The sequence below is a fragment of the Cryptococcus neoformans genome, chromosome 5 (genome assembly GCF_000149385.1).
Source record: "Cryptococcus neoformans var. neoformans B-3501A chromosome 5, whole genome shotgun sequence".
In the NCBI taxonomy this organism is placed as follows: domain Eukaryota; kingdom Fungi; phylum Basidiomycota; class Tremellomycetes; order Tremellales; family Cryptococcaceae; genus Cryptococcus; species Cryptococcus deneoformans.
In genome coordinates, this window is record NC_009181.1 from 1,365,408 (window position 1) to 1,384,183 (window position 18,776).

Genomic DNA, 18,776 nt, shown 5'->3' on the forward strand with positions numbered 1-18,776 from the left:
GACGAAGAGATTGTCGAGTAAATGTATCGTGAAGAAGTGTAAAATGAATGAATGTCAAATAGAGGAAGAAATATAACGGTTATAATTAATTTTTAATTGCATCAACTTAAGGAATTAATTATTTATTGTTACCAAATGTTGCGGCGCCCGCCGAACCTTACCATATTTGGACCCTGAGAACCTGGTAATTCTGGTAACAACGTGCTGGGGTCCGGATGTGAGTGTAGTAGGGTGGTGCCGAGAAGGCGAGGAACCAAATGCGGTGGAGGCCGCTTCAACGTATCGCTCGATGACATGCGCACCTCTTTTGCTGATGAGGTGTCGTCGTCACTTTCGTTTGCTTGAATCCACATCTCCTCTGGCACTTTTCACATTCTCACCTTCTGCCCTTCAACTCGTGCGTTTTCTTGGGCATTCACCACCATGGCGCCAGCAACATCTCTGTCGGTGGATGACAAGACCAAAGTAAAAAAGGCTATCCCTACCTCAAGCTCGACGAACAAGATTATCACCGCTACTGTTGCCCGAATCTATCAAGCCAAGCCCGGTGCTAATTCGTGTGTATCCAGATTTGGGGGAACGTGATGGATGAGAAGAATGCAGCTGATAATTGGGACTCTTCTGGATGTAGATGGTCGTACTCTGGTGTCGAAGGAGCACTTGTATTTTGTGTAGACAAGGCGAAAGGCGGTTTATGGTTTCGAGTTGTAACCCTGTCTGTAAGTGATTGCAGTCGCCAGCTTCTAACTGAATACTCTTCGGCTTACGAGTATACCCCTGTATAGTCTGGAAGAGGTGTTATCTGGGAGCATGAATTACCCATCGAAATAGAATACAATCAGGAGAAACCATTTTTCCACACCTGGCAGGGCGATGTAAGCTTATAAAGTTCCATCTCTGAACCTCAAGCCATAATACAGTTTATAATGACGAGGCATGGCTGTAGGAAATGCAATTTGCATTTGTTTTTGCTTCAGAGCATGAAGCGCACGATTTTTACAAAAAGGTCGCCAATAGGTCGAAATATGCTAGTAAGTTTTGCGAGAAATCGTCGGCGTGCTTCACTGTATTTGCTGTGTGCTGATAGGTCATCATTCTTTAGTGAAGGCGAAAGAGAAGAAGGAGAAGAAAGAAGAAAAGTCTGCACCGACTAAAAAGCGAAAGGGGAAGATTGACAAATCTATGATATCTGGGCCGGTACGTTTCTTTCCCTTGTCCCGTTCACTTCTTTCATGTTCTCCACCGGCTTTGTCTCGCTGATAAGAGCACCCTTCTGCTTCCAGTCTGTCGACTCATTTAGACACGTCGCTCATATGGGATTCGACTCTGAGAAAGGCTTCTCCTCCACTGGCGTTGACCCAAGCTGGCAAAAATTGCTTGAACAACTCACTCAAAAGGGCTTTTCAGAGAAGGATATCAAGAAGAATGAAAAGTTTATCAAGGACTTTGTTGATCAGTCAGGAGGGATCGAGAAAGCCACCGCCCCGCCACCCGCGGAAGCACCAAAGAAACCTTCACGACCCCCTGCACCACCGACGTCCAGACGGAAACCAGCGCCTCCTCCACCTGCATCTCGCTCCGCCCGTCCAAGCTCTGTGGCCCAACCGTCCGCTCCATCCGTGCCGCCTCCCCCCCCTCCACCTCCACCGCCTGGCCGTCCAGCAGCCCCTCCATCAGCTCCTTCTGCGCCTCCTCCCCCTCCACCACCTCCACCACCAGTCCGTTCAGACGGTACTGGCGTCGCACCTCCACCCCCTCCTCCACCTCCTCCCGCTCGTCCCCCTGGGGGTGCGCCACCACCTCCACCACCCCCTCCCACCTCTGCTCCCAGCGCCCCTCCACTCCCCACGGCCAGTGGCGGCCGTTCAGCCCTCCTCGCGTCTATCCAAGGTAGAGGTGTTCATTCCCTCAAAAAGGTCGACCCTTCTGAACAGAAAGTCTCCGCCCTTGCTGGTGGAGATACAGCTGGTACTGGTACTGGTACTGGTGCAGCTGCAGTAGGAGCGGGTGCAGGGGCGGTGGCAGGTGGAGGTGCGGCGGCGGCTGTGGCGGCTACGACCGAGGATACCCCTGATTTGGCTTCAAGTTTGGCGGCGGCACTGTCGAAGAGGAAGGCGGATATTGGAAGTGATGAGGAGGATGAAGACAGCGATGATGAGTGGGATTAGAGAGTGCGTCAAATGTAGCAAATGTCTGAGAGTGTATCGAAAAGGCTAGCGAGCTCAGAGAGAATGAGGAACAGGGATAGATACAGAATGGCTGATTAGGTGTAGTTTTTGTTTAATGCTAATTGTACATCTGCACCATCATGCGTTGGATTGTATCAGGGAGGGGTCTACGATAACTTCGGTCGGTTACAGCTTCATTTGGATCGAGGGGTTGAGTGCACTGGCAAGAACACACGCAAGTCAGAGCTCGAACCCCAAGCTTTTCCTTCCCCATTCCATTCGCTAGAAATTCAGTTCCCGATGATGGCAACCCGCTTAACGTCAAGAGAAAGGCAAAGGAAGATACCCATCCCCAAATGTATTCATAAATCGTATAGAAGAAGGTACCAAATGACTAGAATAACTAGAATACCATATAGTAACCTTCAAAAAGAGGCGTCCAAAAGAAAGAAAAAGGACACAAGTGGAAAAAAGACGAGAGACGACAAGAGCCCATTCCGGAAAGCATAAAATAAACAACCTTGATTACACAAAGTATCCTATCTCGATTAAGTAGGAAAATCGGAGAAACAGAATGAGAGAAGAGTGGAAGAGGAGGAATAATGGGACCGAGGGGTAGTAAAGGGTATAACCCGCGAAAAGGTGAGATGAAAAAGAGGAACTAAGGAAAATAGAATAAAGATAAAAAAGTCTACGTTGAATAAATTGGTGTCTTCTATAATCAGCCCCTTTTCTTAAACTTCTTGAACTTCTTGGCTGCTTTCCCCCCTTCTCTATCTTGTTCTCATTTCGTCTCCTCTTCCCGCCGTATCCTCTCCGATTCAGCTCTTATGCAGACTTTGCGCCATCTCCAACTCGCCTTGCACCACCACCCCTTCCAACCATGGGTGGTTCAACAAATCTGACGCTTTCGCTCGTTGGCCCGGAAGGTAAGCAAGCATTGGCATGAGGAAGGAAGATAAGAGTTCAGCGTCCTCGTGTTCCATGAGGTATTTTTCTTTGAGGACGGAGGTTAGGGGCCAAAAACGGAGTCGGTTAATATGCCGGAGTTCACCTACAGAAGTAAAAGTAGAAAGAAGGTGGAGTTAGTGATTGGAATGTGATAAAGTGAAGAGAGTGGGGGAAGGCTTACCCCGACGGTTGAAAATTTCATGGCTGTATTTTCCGGATAAAGCTAGTGATCGCGGCATCTCACCCAATAATTCCATGATTTGTGCAATGTGGTCGTCGTCTTTGTCGTATTTGACGCCAGGTTGAGGATCAAACAGGTAATCACCTGTCAAAAGCTCAAAGAACTGAATTCCACAACCCCCAATATCAGTAAGATTAAATAGTCCCAGAAATTAGGAATGAGACTTGGACACTTACCAAGCATGCCGCACTCCACATGTCAACGGACTCATCCCATCTTGTCCCAAGGATAATCTCCGGACACCGATACTGTCTTGTCTGAATATCATTCGTGAAATGATGATCCACCCAACAAGCATTCCCCAAATCCGCTATCTTGACCGTTATCCTCTCCAAACTAACCGGGTCATAAGGAAACGGGGGCGGGAGGGTGGTCGGGTCCCCAGCTTCGGGTGCACGTTCGTCAGAGAGGCGGGTGACGTGATCAGGTGTGGTAGCGGGTGTGGAAACTTCAGTTTCGTCGGTTGCGGTGTTGATTGTATGGTTGGTTGAGACGCTAGCAGAGCCAGATGGGACGGAGGGATTGAGCGGCGGGGAAGCGGGAGGGTGATGCAGTTGTTGGGAGAGCAAAGACGGTCCTTTCGGAGGGGCAGGCGCCGGGGTGGCGGTTTTTTCCCATTTTAACGAGCTTCCTTCTCCGAGCTTGACGTTTTCTAAATCAGTGCCGATCGCCTCGGTTGTCGCGCTCTTTTTTGGTTGCGTAGGGGGATAAGAAGGTCCACCGACACCGCTAGGTTGATTTCCGGCTTTAGCGGCACTCGCCCCTGATATCTTGCTCATACCGAACCCGTACTTGTCTAGCATGGGACTACTTGAGTAGCTTGAGCTAGGACTAGGCAGTGGTTGAGATCCAACGATGAAGATGCCATCTTTTCGAGGTGTTTGGTTACCTAATCGGCCTTGGGAAGGAGGAACACCGACGAGTTTGGTTGGGACGGCAGCGGGGCAGCTTGCAAGTTCGGCTTGCACGACAGACTCGACGTCGTCGATACAGATCAGGACATTTTCAGGTTTCAGATCAGTATGGATGATACGGCATTCGCGATGGAGATAGTCGAGACCGAGCAAGACTTGTTTAGCGATTTGTTTGACGATATGTTGAGGAACGCCTCGGTGTTGATACCGCTTGATTAAGCCCAAGAGGTTTTCACCAAGGACTTCAAAGACCATGCAGACGTGAGAACCGTTAGGTCCTGTATGGCGGAAACTATCGAGAAGGTCGAGGACGTGATGCCGTCCGGCGTGGCCAGGTGCAGAACTGACGACCCGTTGAAGAAGCTGAATTTCGTCTAAAGCTGTTTCGGTGTAGTGTCCGTCAGATTTGACTACTTTGAGAGCAACATGACGGTTTGCGCTGATGACGATGTTAGTTTGGGTGGACTTGGTGCATAGCGAGGCGACTCGTGGTACGACGACTCACACGTTATCTCTAGCCAGCCAAACAGTCGAAAAATGACCCCATCCCAATTTCCGCACAATTCTATACCGTCCATTGTTAAATTCGTCACCAATGTTAACCGGATGATAACCTCCTGGTCTATAATCTTCGAGATCCTCCTCGTCGTCTGTAAGAACGGATGTGGCTTGAGAAGCTTGGGAAGCGCTGAGAGAGTTAGTGGCGGAAGAAGCGTGTTGGACGGAGGAGGGTACAGCCAGAGGAGGAGGTGTGGGACGCTACAGAAATATTGATTGTCAGTGATTCGTACTTGGAAAACAATGGCAGGTTGGGTGAAAGAGGGAACCAGTGAGGATGGGAACATCCGGCATATCGTGTGAGCTCCAACAAACATCCCATTCCGGTCATATGGATTGATCTCACGCGAGACACCCTGAACATCTGCCAAGTGGACTGAACCTACCATGTTCGACGGACCGCAGGCAGAGGCGGCCGATTGTGCCATGTTCGAAGATGAAAGAATGTTGACGAGTAATGTGTTGAGTCCCGGTATGTGTTGTTGAGTTAAGGTTAATATTCACCGATGATGGGCGGACAGCGCGGATCAATAATCGATTTATTACAATCGTTTCCCAGTTAGGGCGCGCTCGGCGGCGAAAGGCGGGATGAATAAGAGTATGGATCGATGTGAAGAGTACAGAAGAAGGATGTCGTGTCGGGTGTTGTCAACAAATGGGCGGAAGGGTAATGGAATGGAGCTCTGCGCCGCGAGGTGCGTTGCTGCAAAGTGGCGGGGTGCGACGTGCGGATGGGTGCGTGACACCGTCTATTGCCGGGGCGTGGGAGCGGTCGTAGCTGTGTCTGCTGGCCGGCGGTGGTGAGAGGAGCAATGGTGGGGCTGAGAGGGATGCTGATGGCGAAGAAGAGGCGGATTCCAGACGGTGGAATCAGGACAGTCTAGTAACCAGTTACAGGGGAGAGGGAAGAGGGCAAGAAGCGAGAGCGACAAGATAACGCTACGGGATGTCTAAGGGTCAAGGGTAATCCAGGGGTGAGCCACACCACTAATCACTAATCGCCTTTCTAATCCCACTTTCTAATTGGTCCGCCACCGGCATTACAATCCCACTCCAATCTATTACAGTTTATCAATAGAAATATGGCGGGGATTCAAAAACAAATAAGAACAAGGCCCAGAGCCTAAATCCGTAGCCGCAAGCGCTGTCAGAATATATCGACGCCTGCTTGTCATCATCGTACCATACATTCGTCTCAGTCTATCCCCGATGGGTTTTGCGGATTTCACATGCGATAAGGACCTTCCCGCCATGCTCTTCTTTATGGTCTATCATTGCATGCTGACTGGCTGAGACAACACATCACATCCAGCCAACCACAGCGTCGGATTTTATGCGTTTTTGGTGAGTCGGTCAACGGTGGACGCAATTAGATCTGCCCATCAGGATTGGTTTTTGTTATTCAACAGGGCAAGGGCAGGACCCGTGGAAACTGGAGGTCGGGCTTCGCGGCGGGCCCTTTCGGCACTCCGACACCTGAGCGCTTCGTCGGCGCACGTCCGAAAGATCCGATGCCATAATCCACGTGGAGGTGGAGGTCGTCGGTGGAGGTTCAACCAATCAGTGCTGGGCATTCTTCAGCGCTTTTCCCATACGCAGCATGATATGTTTCTCTTTTCTTCAGTTCTTTATTCCTCTGTTTTGACTTCTCCAGTACTTTGATTTGTTCTTCACGTCCCTTTTACCTGTTGTTTAACCTGCTCAAAGCGGTTAGTAATTGCATTGTGATATCATCATATTTCCCATTCTTCGTCTATCGCCTCTGCCTCACGCATCACGCGTGATGCACGACCTCTTAATCAACCTTGGCCTTGCTGTACCTGTTACTGTTAGAGACAGGAACTTGCAACTTATAAAAACACCGTTATGCTTACCCACACCAACACCTATCAGAATTATAGCAAGGAAAATAACACCGAACAGGTTCCCGCCGGAGGCGCCCTACTAGGAACGCTCGTATCACATGACTCTTCACCAAGATTGCTGATTCATGATCACTGAAGAAAGACAAATGCAATGCAATTCAAAAACGAGTTCTTCAGTAAGACGTTGTTGAGGGGTAAAATCCTCATTGCCTGTTAAACATGAGCAGTTTCGCCTTGCATTATTTGCTTTGCGCTGAATATCCCCTCCTCAGCCTCTTCGTCACAGCCTGAAAATGGTCATGGTCGGGCAAGGGGCCGCATTTCCTTGTTAGGTCAAAATATCGGTAGATCTACTGCAGAAAAGATCGACATCGAATAAATGAGCGAAAATGCATGATAGGTGTTGTTTTGTTTGGGTTGTGGAACTTTGCACCTGAACATATCATTATCGTGCTGATTTACGGTTATTATTTAATTATGAGCGATTTAAATGGAGATGAGAGACTTTGGATCTACAATTTCAAGCTCTAATAAACCCGAGCAACGGAGAGCCTCATGGGAAAGCCTTTGTATAAATATTCTATCAAACAGTATTTACGTACAATTCGGCAAACCCAAAGTCGCTATGGACTTATTTGATTGAGGCTCACCCATGTTCGTCTAGTCAAATATGTTCATCTTGTTGGTCTTTCTTCGCACATATTTACCAACGCCCTTGGTCCAATGTCACCACATCTTTCCTCCCCCATTCTCACGTTCGTTCCTTCTTTCCTCTTGAACGCCAAAATAGAACAACACAAAGTCTTGCGGAAAATTATATCGACACCGCACTCGCGGCTGCGTTCGTGCTCAATTAATACTCGTGCTTGCCAGCCATCTCTCGAGATCCTACCGAAAAGGAAATACATATCAGCTCGCCATTCCTATACATAGAGATAAAGAAGAACCATCCTGAGGAGAACCATCCAAAAAAGAACCAGATAATTACTTACACTTCGAGGCAGCCCACTCTTTGGCGGCCTTACTCCACTCTCCATCCCAGGTGTCAAATCCACCCCACCCCTTCCACCTCGAGCATAACGTTTCATAAGGGGGAATTTATCTCTTGTACCCACTGCATCCGTTTTTATAGAGGTGACACTGGAATTAGCTCTAGAGAAACCGCCATCTTTGTTAAAGTGCTTAGGCGGTGAACGAGCAGAGTGTGAGGGAAGGTTTCGGCAAGGTTGAAGAGCAGTGAGAGTGCGACGGCTCGCGGCGCTGGATGGTCTATTTTTGGTGTTGTTATTGGGTTGGAATGATGAAGCCACGTTTGCTTGAGGAGAGATGGATGCGGTAACAGTAGTTTCTTTGGAAAACGAGAAAGTGAAGGGTACAGTAGAGGTCGGAAGACTGTTTGAGACGAAAGTCGGAGTTGAAATTGAATTTGCGGACGGAGGGGCTGGCACAGGACGACTAGGTAATTGCCGAACTATTGTATTCGACAAAGCGCTTTCCTTTGCGTTTCCATCATGCTTCTGATCTCCTCCAATCTTGATCTTTTCACCAGGTAAAGGCGACTTGCTAGGTGGTGTAGGCGGCGCCGGCGAGTCTTGCTTTCCTAAGGTGAACGGGTGTCGAGGTCTGATTGGCGTCTTCGGCTCTTTCTCCTTCTCTTTTTCTTTTCCCCGAACTTCCACACCCTTGATTGCCTTGAAGCTCCCTGTCCTCTTCATATTGTTTGGCTCTACATTAGGATCAACACGCAAAAGGGACGCTACCCCCTCTTTACTTCTAAGCCTCTCTTCAAGCCCAAGCCCATCTGTGAGCCCACCTCCAAACCCGACACCAGATCCAGGGATGATAGCCCGACTCCAGCCAAGTTGGTCAAGAGATGCAGAGAGGATATACGAGGTGACGGGCGAGTAAGGAGTAGGAGGGGATGAGGACGTTGTTGATGTGGATAGGATGGGTGTTGCTGGCATAAGAGCTGCAGAAGTGGTATGAGTAACGCGGATTGGTGTGGTTGGCATAGATGGTTTCGCAGGCTCGGTGAGAGTAAGAGCACTAGGCGGAGAGGCGGGAGAACCAGTGACCTCGGCTGAAAGCAGTTGGGATGCCGTATTCTTCTTGCCCTCCTCTTCCTCGCTGTCATTAACAAGCTTCTTTTCCCCTGTTTGCCAAAGTTAGTGTGAGGTGTAGGGAGTGGGGAGAGAGGGTTCAAAAAAAAGAAGGGAAGGCAGGCGACTTACGGATGTCATCGTCATCTTTTTTCTCGTCTTCATTTTCATCCCCATCTACGACTTTTGGCTTCACCATTTCTTTCTGCTCTGCCATCTCATTCTTCAGCTCCTGATCTTCAATAACCTTCCTCCCGGCTCCATCGAGCGCTAGCAATGTAGATGCCGCAACCGACACTTGTCTGCCCCTCTCCCTCTCCTTAGCGTCTAATTCCTGTCCGTTGGTTGATGGCATGGAAAAGATCGAAACAGAGCGGGATACGGAGATTTGCACGTCGTGCCCTGAATCATTTATATTTTCAAACTCGTTTTCACCTCCTTCACCGTTCCCGAGACAGTTATCATCGTCATTCCCAGTATCCTGAGCCTGTGCTGGCAAGTCGGCCGCAGAAGGCGAGGGAGAAGGGGAAGGAGGAGAGGAAGGGGCGAAAGGAGTGTAGTGACCTAGTGTTTCAAAGCTTTTTCGACCAAGTTTGGACTTGGCGATGATAAGATTAGCCGTGGAGTTGCTGTCAGTGTTGGCATGGAGGGCGAGATTGGTGGAGTTGGCGGGAGTGGTGAATGGGAATGGTTTGGAAGTGCCAGAATGGGCATTGGGACTGGATATGGAGACCGAGTCGCGGAGAGGTGCCCAGGTAGGTGTATGAATAATGGAAGACGTTTGTGTTTGTGGTTTCAATTGTTGAGTTACAGACTTAAAAGGTAAAGAACGGTGATCCGGACTCGGTGTCCAGTTGGGGTACGATACAGGGAGCGTGGGTACCATCCTCCCACCAAGGCTCGACAAAGGAACCGGAGCGGGTGTCGTCGACCTCCTGGGCGGGACGGGTCCTCTTCGCCAGTTATATGGACTTTTGCCTCGTTCTCGTTCACGATCGTAATGCTGTTGATGTTGATGGCCGGAAAAATTATCGGACAAAGCTCTATATTTCAAAGCACAAGGGCTTCCCTCACCTCCACCCCTTGCGCCGTTCCCCCCCACACCATCAGCGCCGACGCGGGTGGAAAGGGCAGCAACCTTTGCACGCCATTCGCGCTCAGCCCGTCGAGCAGATTTGACAGATCCAGATCGAGCGGATTTAGTGCCACCTCGTTTCCCCGAGGAGTACGAGTGGGTCGAAGAATGTGAATCGGGGGAGAAGCCAGGAGAAGTGGGTGATGATGAAGAAGGGCAAAGATGAAGAGGAGTAATGGAAGAAGAGATGGGATATGGAATAGTTTGACGGATATGGTTGGACATACTTGTTGAAGCAGGCGGTGGAGATCTGGAAGGGGTAGCATGAGGAGCAGTGGCCAAAGATCTTTTGTATCCAATCATAGTCGTACTTTCTGTACCTTTTCCCTTCCCCATCCCAAGCCTAAATCCTTTGCTCCATGTACTGCCCTCCAATGGTCCAACGCCTTGTCCGTCATGATCCTGATTGTTTTGACGGATATGGATGCCTACTTCTGTCTCCGCTTCGATCACCATGGCTTCGAAAGCTTTTAACTCTTGCTTGACATTGATTCTCTCGACCCTCTCAACCCGTTCGTCTTTTTCTGCTCTTTCTACCTTGTTTGGCTTGTCTACCCTGCATACCTTCATAGCATTCTCTCCAGAAGAGGAAGGCACAAAAGTGATACCGGCGGTGATAGCTGTGGGAGTACTAACTGTATCCGCTCGACGATGTTGGCGTGAACGTGAACGCTGTGATTGCGAGAAAGACCGGATAAGGCTCATGGATTTATTTGTGCTCGTTGCAGAAATGGCTTGAAGGGGGGTGTTATGGAAGTTGGATGTGATGACAGGTGCGGAATGGGGAGAGCAATAAAATTCTGGCAAAGGGGGTTGAGTATGAGGTCCTTGATGATATGCACAAGTAGAAGTTGGGGCAATCATTGCAGGTTTCGAAGTGTTATCGCTAGCTCTCCCTCCCCCACCTTCCTCACCGCTATTCTCGCTACCATGATTTTGACCCTCAGTCTCAAGCTCGATTCGACCGTTAACTTGACCCATATTGCGGTTGACTGACGATGGAAGTTCAAATGGAAATTGTGGTGGGGAAATTGGCGGTGAAGAAGAGGTAGATGGACACCCAAGATGAGCTGGGTGCTGGCGTTGATGTTGTGGAGATGGAGACGGTGGGCGAGATGATTTGTGAGAGAAGATTGAATGGAAAGGGGATCGCATGGCGGGCGATGGAGAGATGACTTTCGGAAGTTGATCAACAGTAAACAGCGGTGTTATCGCCTTCCTGCCGGCTTTGTCAACTTTGTTTCGATGAATGATTGGTCCTCGACAGTCAATTGTAACAGGGTCAAGAGGCTGGAAAACTACTTACAACGGGACCTTCTTCGGTTGAGATAGTAGACATACAAACAACGAAAGAAACTGGGGAAAACAGGAAAAAGCAGCAGACAACAAAGATGCACAGGATTGGATAAAGAAGACCGGGTTTGAAAGGCAGCGTAACAGTATGGTGTGGCTGTACGATGTGAGTTTCAGGTTCACAGTTGTGTGATGTGTTCATGTGTGTATATCGACAATGAGAGGTGTCTGAAAAGATGATAGAATAATATGATGACAAGATGGACAATCTTGGAGAAATTCTTCGCCTACGAGACGCAGTGAGATGATATCAAGCGAAAGTAAAGGCGAAAAATAGATTCTACGCACTTTGTCGGCAAAAGAAAGTGCCAGGGAAAGATGTAAGAGTCACCCAAATAAGACATGATGCACACCCCGTGTCTGTGCCTTGTGCATCATTCCATTACATTTTTCTTCCGAGAGGAAGTCCGGTGATCCTTCTGCAAAACGCGGAAAGGGGTTTTTGAAGGGTGGATCTTTATGTTTCGGGCTCGATGTTTCGTTGAGAGAAGAAGAGTCGGATTTATCCAGTGGACTGGCAACTTGGCCGGGAGGTGGGTGGTGGCCTAGAGGGATGTGAAGGGGATTGGGAAAGTGGAGAAGCTGTGGGAGCTGGTGGATGTGTGAATAAGGTGCTAGCGAAGCGCAAGTCACGTCAGCTCTATTCAATGAGCCCTTCCTAAAAAGGCAGGAAAAGCACCCTTCCTTCCAACCCTGCTTCATACACACAGATTCTTTCGTCATCCCTGTCCGTGCACCTGCGTTGAGTGCCTTTAATTTCTCACACGCCCCTTTCACCCACCTCGGCTTTCTCTCTTGTCTCAGGACTTTAATCTGTGTGTTTGATTCCAGTTTCGATCAAGGTGTTTGACACTAAAACGACATGCTGTCAGGAATTTGAAAGCTTAGGGTTGGGGCGTTGACAGCTCACTCTCCACAATGAAACCTTAACCATCGGGAAAGTATTTGCGAAGTGCGAAGAGACATGAGATAGAGAATAATTGGCCTCTCGCGATGGAAGAACTTTGGACGATCTTCCTCCGAATGGGCGTGAGTTATAATGTCACTTTCCAACTCTCACAAGTCCTCATCCCGGTTTTCCCATCTTTGTCCTTTCGGAACCACCCACCACGTCTTTTTGGAGCATGGGTCGAAGCCCAATGCCCAGCAGTGGCTGTAGGCCGGAGGTTTCATGTTCCGATGGTGTTCCCATTATATTTCGAATGTTTCCCCACATCAACTCCCACCTCTTTACAAAATCGAGGCTATCGTAAATCTCTTCTTCCCTTTTAGCTTCATTTTCTGCGCTTTGGGCGTGTCGGTGTCCTCAGGTTGTTTCGTTTTCAACCATCGTCAAAAAACCATCCGTGGTAAGAAGGTGATTAAAGAGCTGAGTTGCAACGTAAACATGGAGACAGGAGTCAATGTGGCGGGATGATCTGGCACAGTATGGATGAAGGAGATTGTGAGTACCAGACTGGCTTCTTCATCGTTCTTTCCATCTTGCCGACGACGAGGAAGCCGGGCCGAAGGTGTGCTGGAGAGCGGAGATTTACATATCTCCGCTCCTTATCATAAGCTGCCCGCCGGCAAACGAATCGCCTGTGGTCTCGTACCAACTCGGTTTCATTATATTCGTTGGTGTTTATCTGATCGTCGTGGTTTGTCCAGAGTTGGGCACGAATAGCGAGACTTGTAGGCTGGTAGGCTCGCATTTTTTCAAAGTACGTATCACAGCTCATCATGCTAAAAGTCTAATCGATCAAAGCTAATGTGGTCTCTCCTAAAGTTAAGCAGGTTTCGCTACGTAGCTTTCGCTATAGAGTCTTCCCAGGAGCAGACATGGCAGCAATTAGATGGTAGTCATTATGGAGAGATTTCTTCATCCTTTTTCCCTAGGCAATGATCCACCGCTCGATATCGCTGTAGATGATCGTCATCCTTTCTTATATCCACCCCTTATTGCTAGACAAAGGACTGGTAAAAACCCACCAAAACGTACTGATTACATTGCGCACCTGATGATATTTTAGTCTCCAAGCTAGCTGGCTATCCTTGGTTGGGCTTAAATTGCTCTGAATACCAATCGCATCAAGTGCCATCTCGCCTAGCTCCACTGGACCGAAAACAAAACGATGCCAGGTGACATAAATAGCCCATCCCCTCCCTCTACTCCTCTCTCTCCCACTGCCTATAAAATCGCTCTTAACCGCATCTCCCCAGGCGAGCGCCTGATCTATTACCTCTACCTTCCTTTCCTATTCCTCACTCTCTTCCTTCTTGCTGTCCTCGCTACTCTTCCATACCTCTTCTTCAAACGCGCCAGACCACGACTCTTACCCGATTCGAGACCCGACCCCAAACACCCCCAGAGCAAATACGAGTGGTATGGCCCGGAGAAGGACTATCCGCCTGGGTTGGCGTTGGCGCCGTTGGGACAGGGACCAGGGACGAAGTGGAGGATATGGGAGATGTACGGGTATTTTAGAGAGTTTTGGCATATGACGACAAGGCAGGGATTGCAAGTTGGGGGAGTGGGAAGTGGGGTAGTGATGTTAATTTTTCAGGTGGAGATGATGTGGCATGATTATTCTGCAGGTAATGTGAGTTCAGCACTTTTTTTCTTATGTCCTTTCCTTCTCCTATATACAATGGGAAGCTGATGTGAGCGATGGTCTTGGCAGATTACCGGCTATCAAGACTCTTCGAGCGGTGGAGAAGGAGATTCAAGCAATGAACTTAGAGAAGATAGTACGTGTGCGTATGCGACGGGGACGGGGATAGCCAATTGGGGTAGCAGACTTGAACCCTTGGGTGCGTTCACCTCTTTTTTCTATTCATGTCTATCGTTTTTTTTTTTTTTTTGAAAATGAGCTGAATGAATGGGATAGCTTGGTATGGATGTTATCATGGATTCATCTGTCAGTCCTCTCTTCACTCTCCTTTTTCTTAGAGTACAGACTTCTGAAGTTGCAGATGATAGGTATAATCTGCATCTGCCTCATCGGTGATGAACTCCTGAACGTCCGGTTTGGGTGTTTTGCGCCGCAGTGGTATAGAGGTGGGATTGGATATACGATAATGTTGTGAGCAACCCCTTCACTTGTCCACATGGTGTTTCACGACGGAATGACTGATGGGATCTAGTTTGGCAGCTGCTACACTTTCGACAAGTCCGAACTGGGGAGTTACTTCGTAAGCACTACCTCTCTTCCTCGTACTTGTTTCTTCCCATCATTGATCGCCTGCTGCTGTCATGTATAGACTGATCCAGCTCCGCTACGTCATCATCACTGTAATGTTCCTCTTTGGGACATACAACCTCTTTCGCACATTTGCCTGCGCCCTTGGCATGGCGACCTCTGGTTTTCGCCACACCGATTATCGTGTAGGCCGTAAACCACTTCGTCCATGGACAGAATCCGAATGGATCGATCCCTATTACCGCCAAAACTTCATCCCCCACAAATATGATAGGTACTTTATCACCGAGCGGTGGCAGTTTGCAGTAGGGGATTGGAGCTTTCCATTGGAGAGGAGACCGAGAGAGGATGTGGAGCGGCAGATGGACGAGTTGGATGGATTGAATCCGTTCATGATGGATGGGAGGATACAGAAGGTTTGGCAGAGAAGTCCGGAGGAGATTAGGAGGATGCATGGGAAGATTGGACGGACGTGGGTATCTTTTTGAGCGCTCTACCTTGTTATCCACGTTTTTCCTGTGACAAGCTAACTTTATTTTCCTTTCTCTGTACACTTAGTGTCATCCACGGAGGTCCCAAGAAGATGCCACCCCACATGACAAACGATCTCAAACAACGTGAGCGGATCCACATCGGTATCATCGACCCCCGCAACCCTCCAACAGAAGAAGAGGAAGAGGAGATGGTCAAAGCGTTAAATGAGGATAAGGGGTACTTTGGAATTGCGAATTGGAAGCCGAGAACAAAGAGTTTTGGGTGGTGGTGGTTTGATATGAGGAGAGTATGGGCAATTGTTTGCGGGCTTGCATTGATGGGAGTGAGGATTGGGTTATGTGTTTTGTGAGATTATCCCATCCCCTCCTTCATTTCTCTTTCTTGGAGTGTCCAATTGTTCGAGGATTAAGCGAATAGATCGCTGACGACTTGCCTTATCATTGGTTAGTGATCTCGACTATTCGAACCTAGCGTCGTACAGAAACCAATACGACCAGGCCAAAATAGCTTGGCAAGCGACCGATAACGGCGGGCCGGATGCTTCGAAATGCCAATACTACCAAGGAAGTAGTGTGCCGATCTTTGTCATTACCGGTGAGGACTCGTATTCTGGTGGTAAGTCCTCACGTATCATGCGAAGTAGTAGTGGCATATAGAGTGCTGACGGGTTCCTCTTTGGCCGTTGTGCTGTTTTAGTTACCGCCAAGTAAGTCTCTTGAACCTTCCGAGCCTTCTTCATTTTTAGCTAACACAAATCCGTTACCCTCCACTTCCTTATATTCGCCGCCTGTTACAGTATGATTTGGCTAGGCGTTTGGCACACCTTCCTGATCGGCATGTGCGCCGCCGTCATTTTCGTATCGATGTCGAATAATATGTGGTGGGGAATGCACTGGCCGTTCCCTCCAATGACGCTTATTGGACCAAGGATGAGTTCAATGAGTATCGGGACTACGCTTGGGTTGTGGGTTTTCCCCCTCTTCTTCTTTTTTTTTTCGGAGATGTGTTTAAGGGGCGTCTAACTGGGGAAGTCTGGGCTGATGTGAGTTTAGCGTGGCTTTTGCGACGTTGCAGCAAGGTTTCTTCTTCAGTAACGAGTATGTCACCTTTCCCCCTGGCTTCTGAGGATATCGAGAAGATGTGGATATGAGCTGACAAGAGAACATCGTTAACTAAATTCAGCTCGGTAATCCTTGTCACTCGGATAATTTGCTATGCTTCTGTCATAGGATTCATTCTGTTTTTGTACCCCGTTAGTAAAGAATCATGTTTCTACTTCACCTTCCACCCTTACCTTCTAACCTTCGTAACCAAAAAAAAAACTGACAATCATTATTTCCGACGTAACTGTACTAGAATGAGCCCCTAAGGACGAGCTACACCCGTGATCCATTTTGGCCGTGGCTTTCTCGCGTTGCTTTCAGGTTCATGGATAGAAAGAAGTGGCATTACTCGATGAAAGATTTCGATGATGCTCAAGGATAACAGTTGAAAACTGCGACAATCAGAGAGGAGAGAGAGATAGGGTCTTCGGACAAGGTGTAGAAAGTAGCGAAAAAGGCCTTGTGGGAATTGAATTGGTGAATGGGGAATTAGAATTAGGATTTGAGGTGGAAGATAGAGCTAGATGCGGGGTGTGATCATTATTAAGATGCATAAGATCGTCAATCAGCCGTATAGTAATGTAGTCTACATCGCGCTGTTTCATCCCGGGATAGTCAGCATCAGTCACCAACATGAGGGATAAAAGAGTTAAGAGTTAGAAACGTACTTCTGCCCAGGCAATCCAGGTAAATCCCTCAGCACAAACACTACCATCTCACTCCTCATTTCCGCTAAGGCGAGTTTGTTTCTCGTATCATCCAGCTCTGCAAGGTCCTCTTGATCTTTCAACTGTAACAGTCCTCTTCCCCCTTCTTGACCATGACCAAGACCTAAAACTCTCTGTTCCCTCGCAAGCACAACCTTCTTCTTATCCATTTCCGCCCGACGCCTTTGCAAGATATTTCCCATCGTCTTGTAAACACTCGAAAGAAGTACGGAATAACATCGGGATAGGTCGACGGCCCAGAGGTGATATTCGGCAGAAGAGGAGGAAGGCATGTTTGCACGGGATTTGGCGGCTGTTTTCGGAACTTCTTGGGTTTCGACGAGAGAGAGTTTTTGAAGTTCGGCGAGAATGTAACGCGCGTCCTTGAGGGGGAGCATCGCGCAGTCTCGGATCTAACATGGTATATGGCTTTAGTATTTATGCGGGTAACAAGAGAAGTAGAGGATGGGACGCACGGTAGTTTCAAATGCTTTGCTTGAACGAGTTACTACTGCCAAAACCCGTGCCGCTTTATCTCCCAACTTTTCCCTAACCAAATCACTCAACATCGCTTCTCTCATCTTCACACAAATCGCTTCAAATTCGACTTTATACCCTGGGTTCGTCGATCCCTCTCTCTGTAAAAAAACTCCGGCACCCGTACCCGTGAGCTGATCTTCTCCTGCAAGGATTGAGAGGTATGTGCGGACTAGGTCGGGGATTGATGATTTGGAGGAAAGGCCGAGACCGGCAAGGAGGATAGGTGCGGAAGAAGGTGGGATAAGTGAGATGATAGAATTGATACCGACCGGGTCATGGGTACGATCGTCTTTGAGGAGAGAGGTATCACGTAATGAAGCATCGAGAACAGCGCGCATGACGATACCTGCGCCTTTGTTCCATCGATCTTCTGCAGCTTTGACGATAAGGTCGTTCCTCATCAATACACCGTAGCGATCATAGTTCACCCTGAGATGTACATCTTGCTTAAGCACGTAGTCAGATTCTTCGATTGCTTTTCCACCCTTGCGTCTCTTGGTGTTTTTGTCGACTTTAGGCTTGGTGATGAGTACTCGGGTGATGGCGCGGAGTGATTCATTCGCGGTACGGACGTCGTGTGCGGCTTCTAGGCGGCAGTTGGTGATGTCATTGGCAGAGAGGAGAGCCGAGCCTTGGGCTTGGGCGAGGCGGCGTTTGTTAGCGGCGAAGCGGCGGGCAATTTGGTCGGATTCGAGGATTTGGAGTTCGGGAGCGGTGGTCTGTAAGAAGTGGTTTTGCAGGAGGGCGATGATAGATCCGGTGATTGCTTCGGCTCCTACACATGAATTAGCACATTAATCTCTATGGAGGAATTTGGACGCACGTATGGCATCAGCGTCACCGCCAAGGCCGGAGATGATGTCTGGAACTCGAAGTTTACCAAAGATCATGAGCTGTTTTACAACTTGCATGGCCTGAGGTGAGTTAGTAGCGACCTTCAGTATAAAGTTCGATTATTATCTCACCAAGAAATCCACTCTCTCATGCGTTATCGCCAACATTCTGCCCCATCGCAACCTTAATAGACACTCCTCCACTATGAACTCATACTGTTCATCTTCTCCCGTCTCTTTTGCTGAGGCTCCATTTGACTGGACGAGATTGTGTTGCATTAGGATGAGGAGGGCTGATAAGGCGACAGGAGGTGTGAGACCAGAAAGTCTGGCGATTGTTGGGGCTGGAAGACGACCCCTATTGAGTAAAGTGGAGGCGACTCTCTATGGGAACGGTGAATGTATGTTTTGGAATGACGGCTGTACTTACAGAGACAATATCCCCAAACGCATGAGCTACAATCTGCTCACACAGCCTAACAGCTTCTTTTCCTCTATCTTGCATGGCTTTTATTGCTGTGGATATAGGTGTTTTTGTTGTAATTTTCGTGGAAAGAGAATATGGGAAACAGTCACGTGATACGTTTGATAATTAATTCCGTTCGTGCCTCTTTTGTTTTGTTTTCGTTCTT

General features: G+C 48.6%; 5 protein-coding genes across 5 annotated transcripts; 2 read left to right on the forward strand and 3 right to left on the reverse strand.

Annotated features, from left to right (window-relative positions):
- Positions 1-423: 423 nt before the first annotated feature.
- Positions 424-2,168, forward strand: CNBE5050 (hypothetical protein; the record flags this gene model as incomplete). The annotated part of the gene is made up of 6 exons (XM_770139.1): positions 424-557; positions 632-719; positions 786-875; positions 947-1,031; positions 1,103-1,197; positions 1,284-2,168. The coding sequence occupies 6 exons, from the start codon at positions 424-426 to the stop codon at positions 2,166-2,168; spliced, it is 1,377 nt and encodes a 458-aa protein (XP_775232.1).
- Positions 2,169-2,989: 821 nt separating this feature from the next.
- On the reverse strand, positions 2,990-5,260 carry CNBE5060 (hypothetical protein; the record flags this gene model as incomplete). Its single annotated transcript, XM_770140.1, has 5 exons — positions 2,990-3,222; positions 3,301-3,463; positions 3,537-4,713; positions 4,780-5,033; positions 5,066-5,260. 5 exons carry the CDS (start codon positions 5,258-5,260, stop codon positions 2,990-2,992), a joined length of 2,022 nt encoding a protein of 673 aa, XP_775233.1.
- A 2,286-nt stretch (positions 5,261-7,546) lies between these two features.
- Positions 7,547-10,912, reverse strand: CNBE5070 (hypothetical protein; the record flags this gene model as incomplete). The annotated part of the gene is made up of 3 exons (XM_770141.1): positions 7,547-7,585; positions 7,690-8,849; positions 8,929-10,912. The coding sequence occupies 3 exons, from the start codon at positions 10,910-10,912 to the stop codon at positions 7,547-7,549; spliced, it is 3,183 nt and encodes a 1,060-aa protein (XP_775234.1).
- A 2,934-nt stretch (positions 10,913-13,846) lies between these two features.
- CNBE5080 (hypothetical protein) lies at positions 13,847-15,310 on the forward strand (the record flags this gene model as incomplete). The annotated part of the gene is made up of 6 exons (XM_770142.1): positions 13,847-13,866; positions 13,948-14,014; positions 14,155-14,246; positions 14,411-14,458; positions 14,528-14,938; positions 15,025-15,310. 6 exons carry the CDS (start codon positions 13,847-13,849, stop codon positions 15,308-15,310), a joined length of 924 nt encoding a protein of 307 aa, XP_775235.1.
- A 1,340-nt stretch (positions 15,311-16,650) lies between these two features.
- Positions 16,651-18,649, reverse strand: CNBE5090 (hypothetical protein; the record flags this gene model as incomplete). The annotated part of the gene is made up of 6 exons (XM_770143.1): positions 16,651-16,660; positions 16,733-17,184; positions 17,248-18,086; positions 18,135-18,225; positions 18,277-18,528; positions 18,575-18,649. The coding sequence occupies 6 exons, from the start codon at positions 18,647-18,649 to the stop codon at positions 16,651-16,653; spliced, it is 1,719 nt and encodes a 572-aa protein (XP_775236.1).
- Between the last annotated feature and the right edge of the window lie 127 nt (positions 18,650-18,776).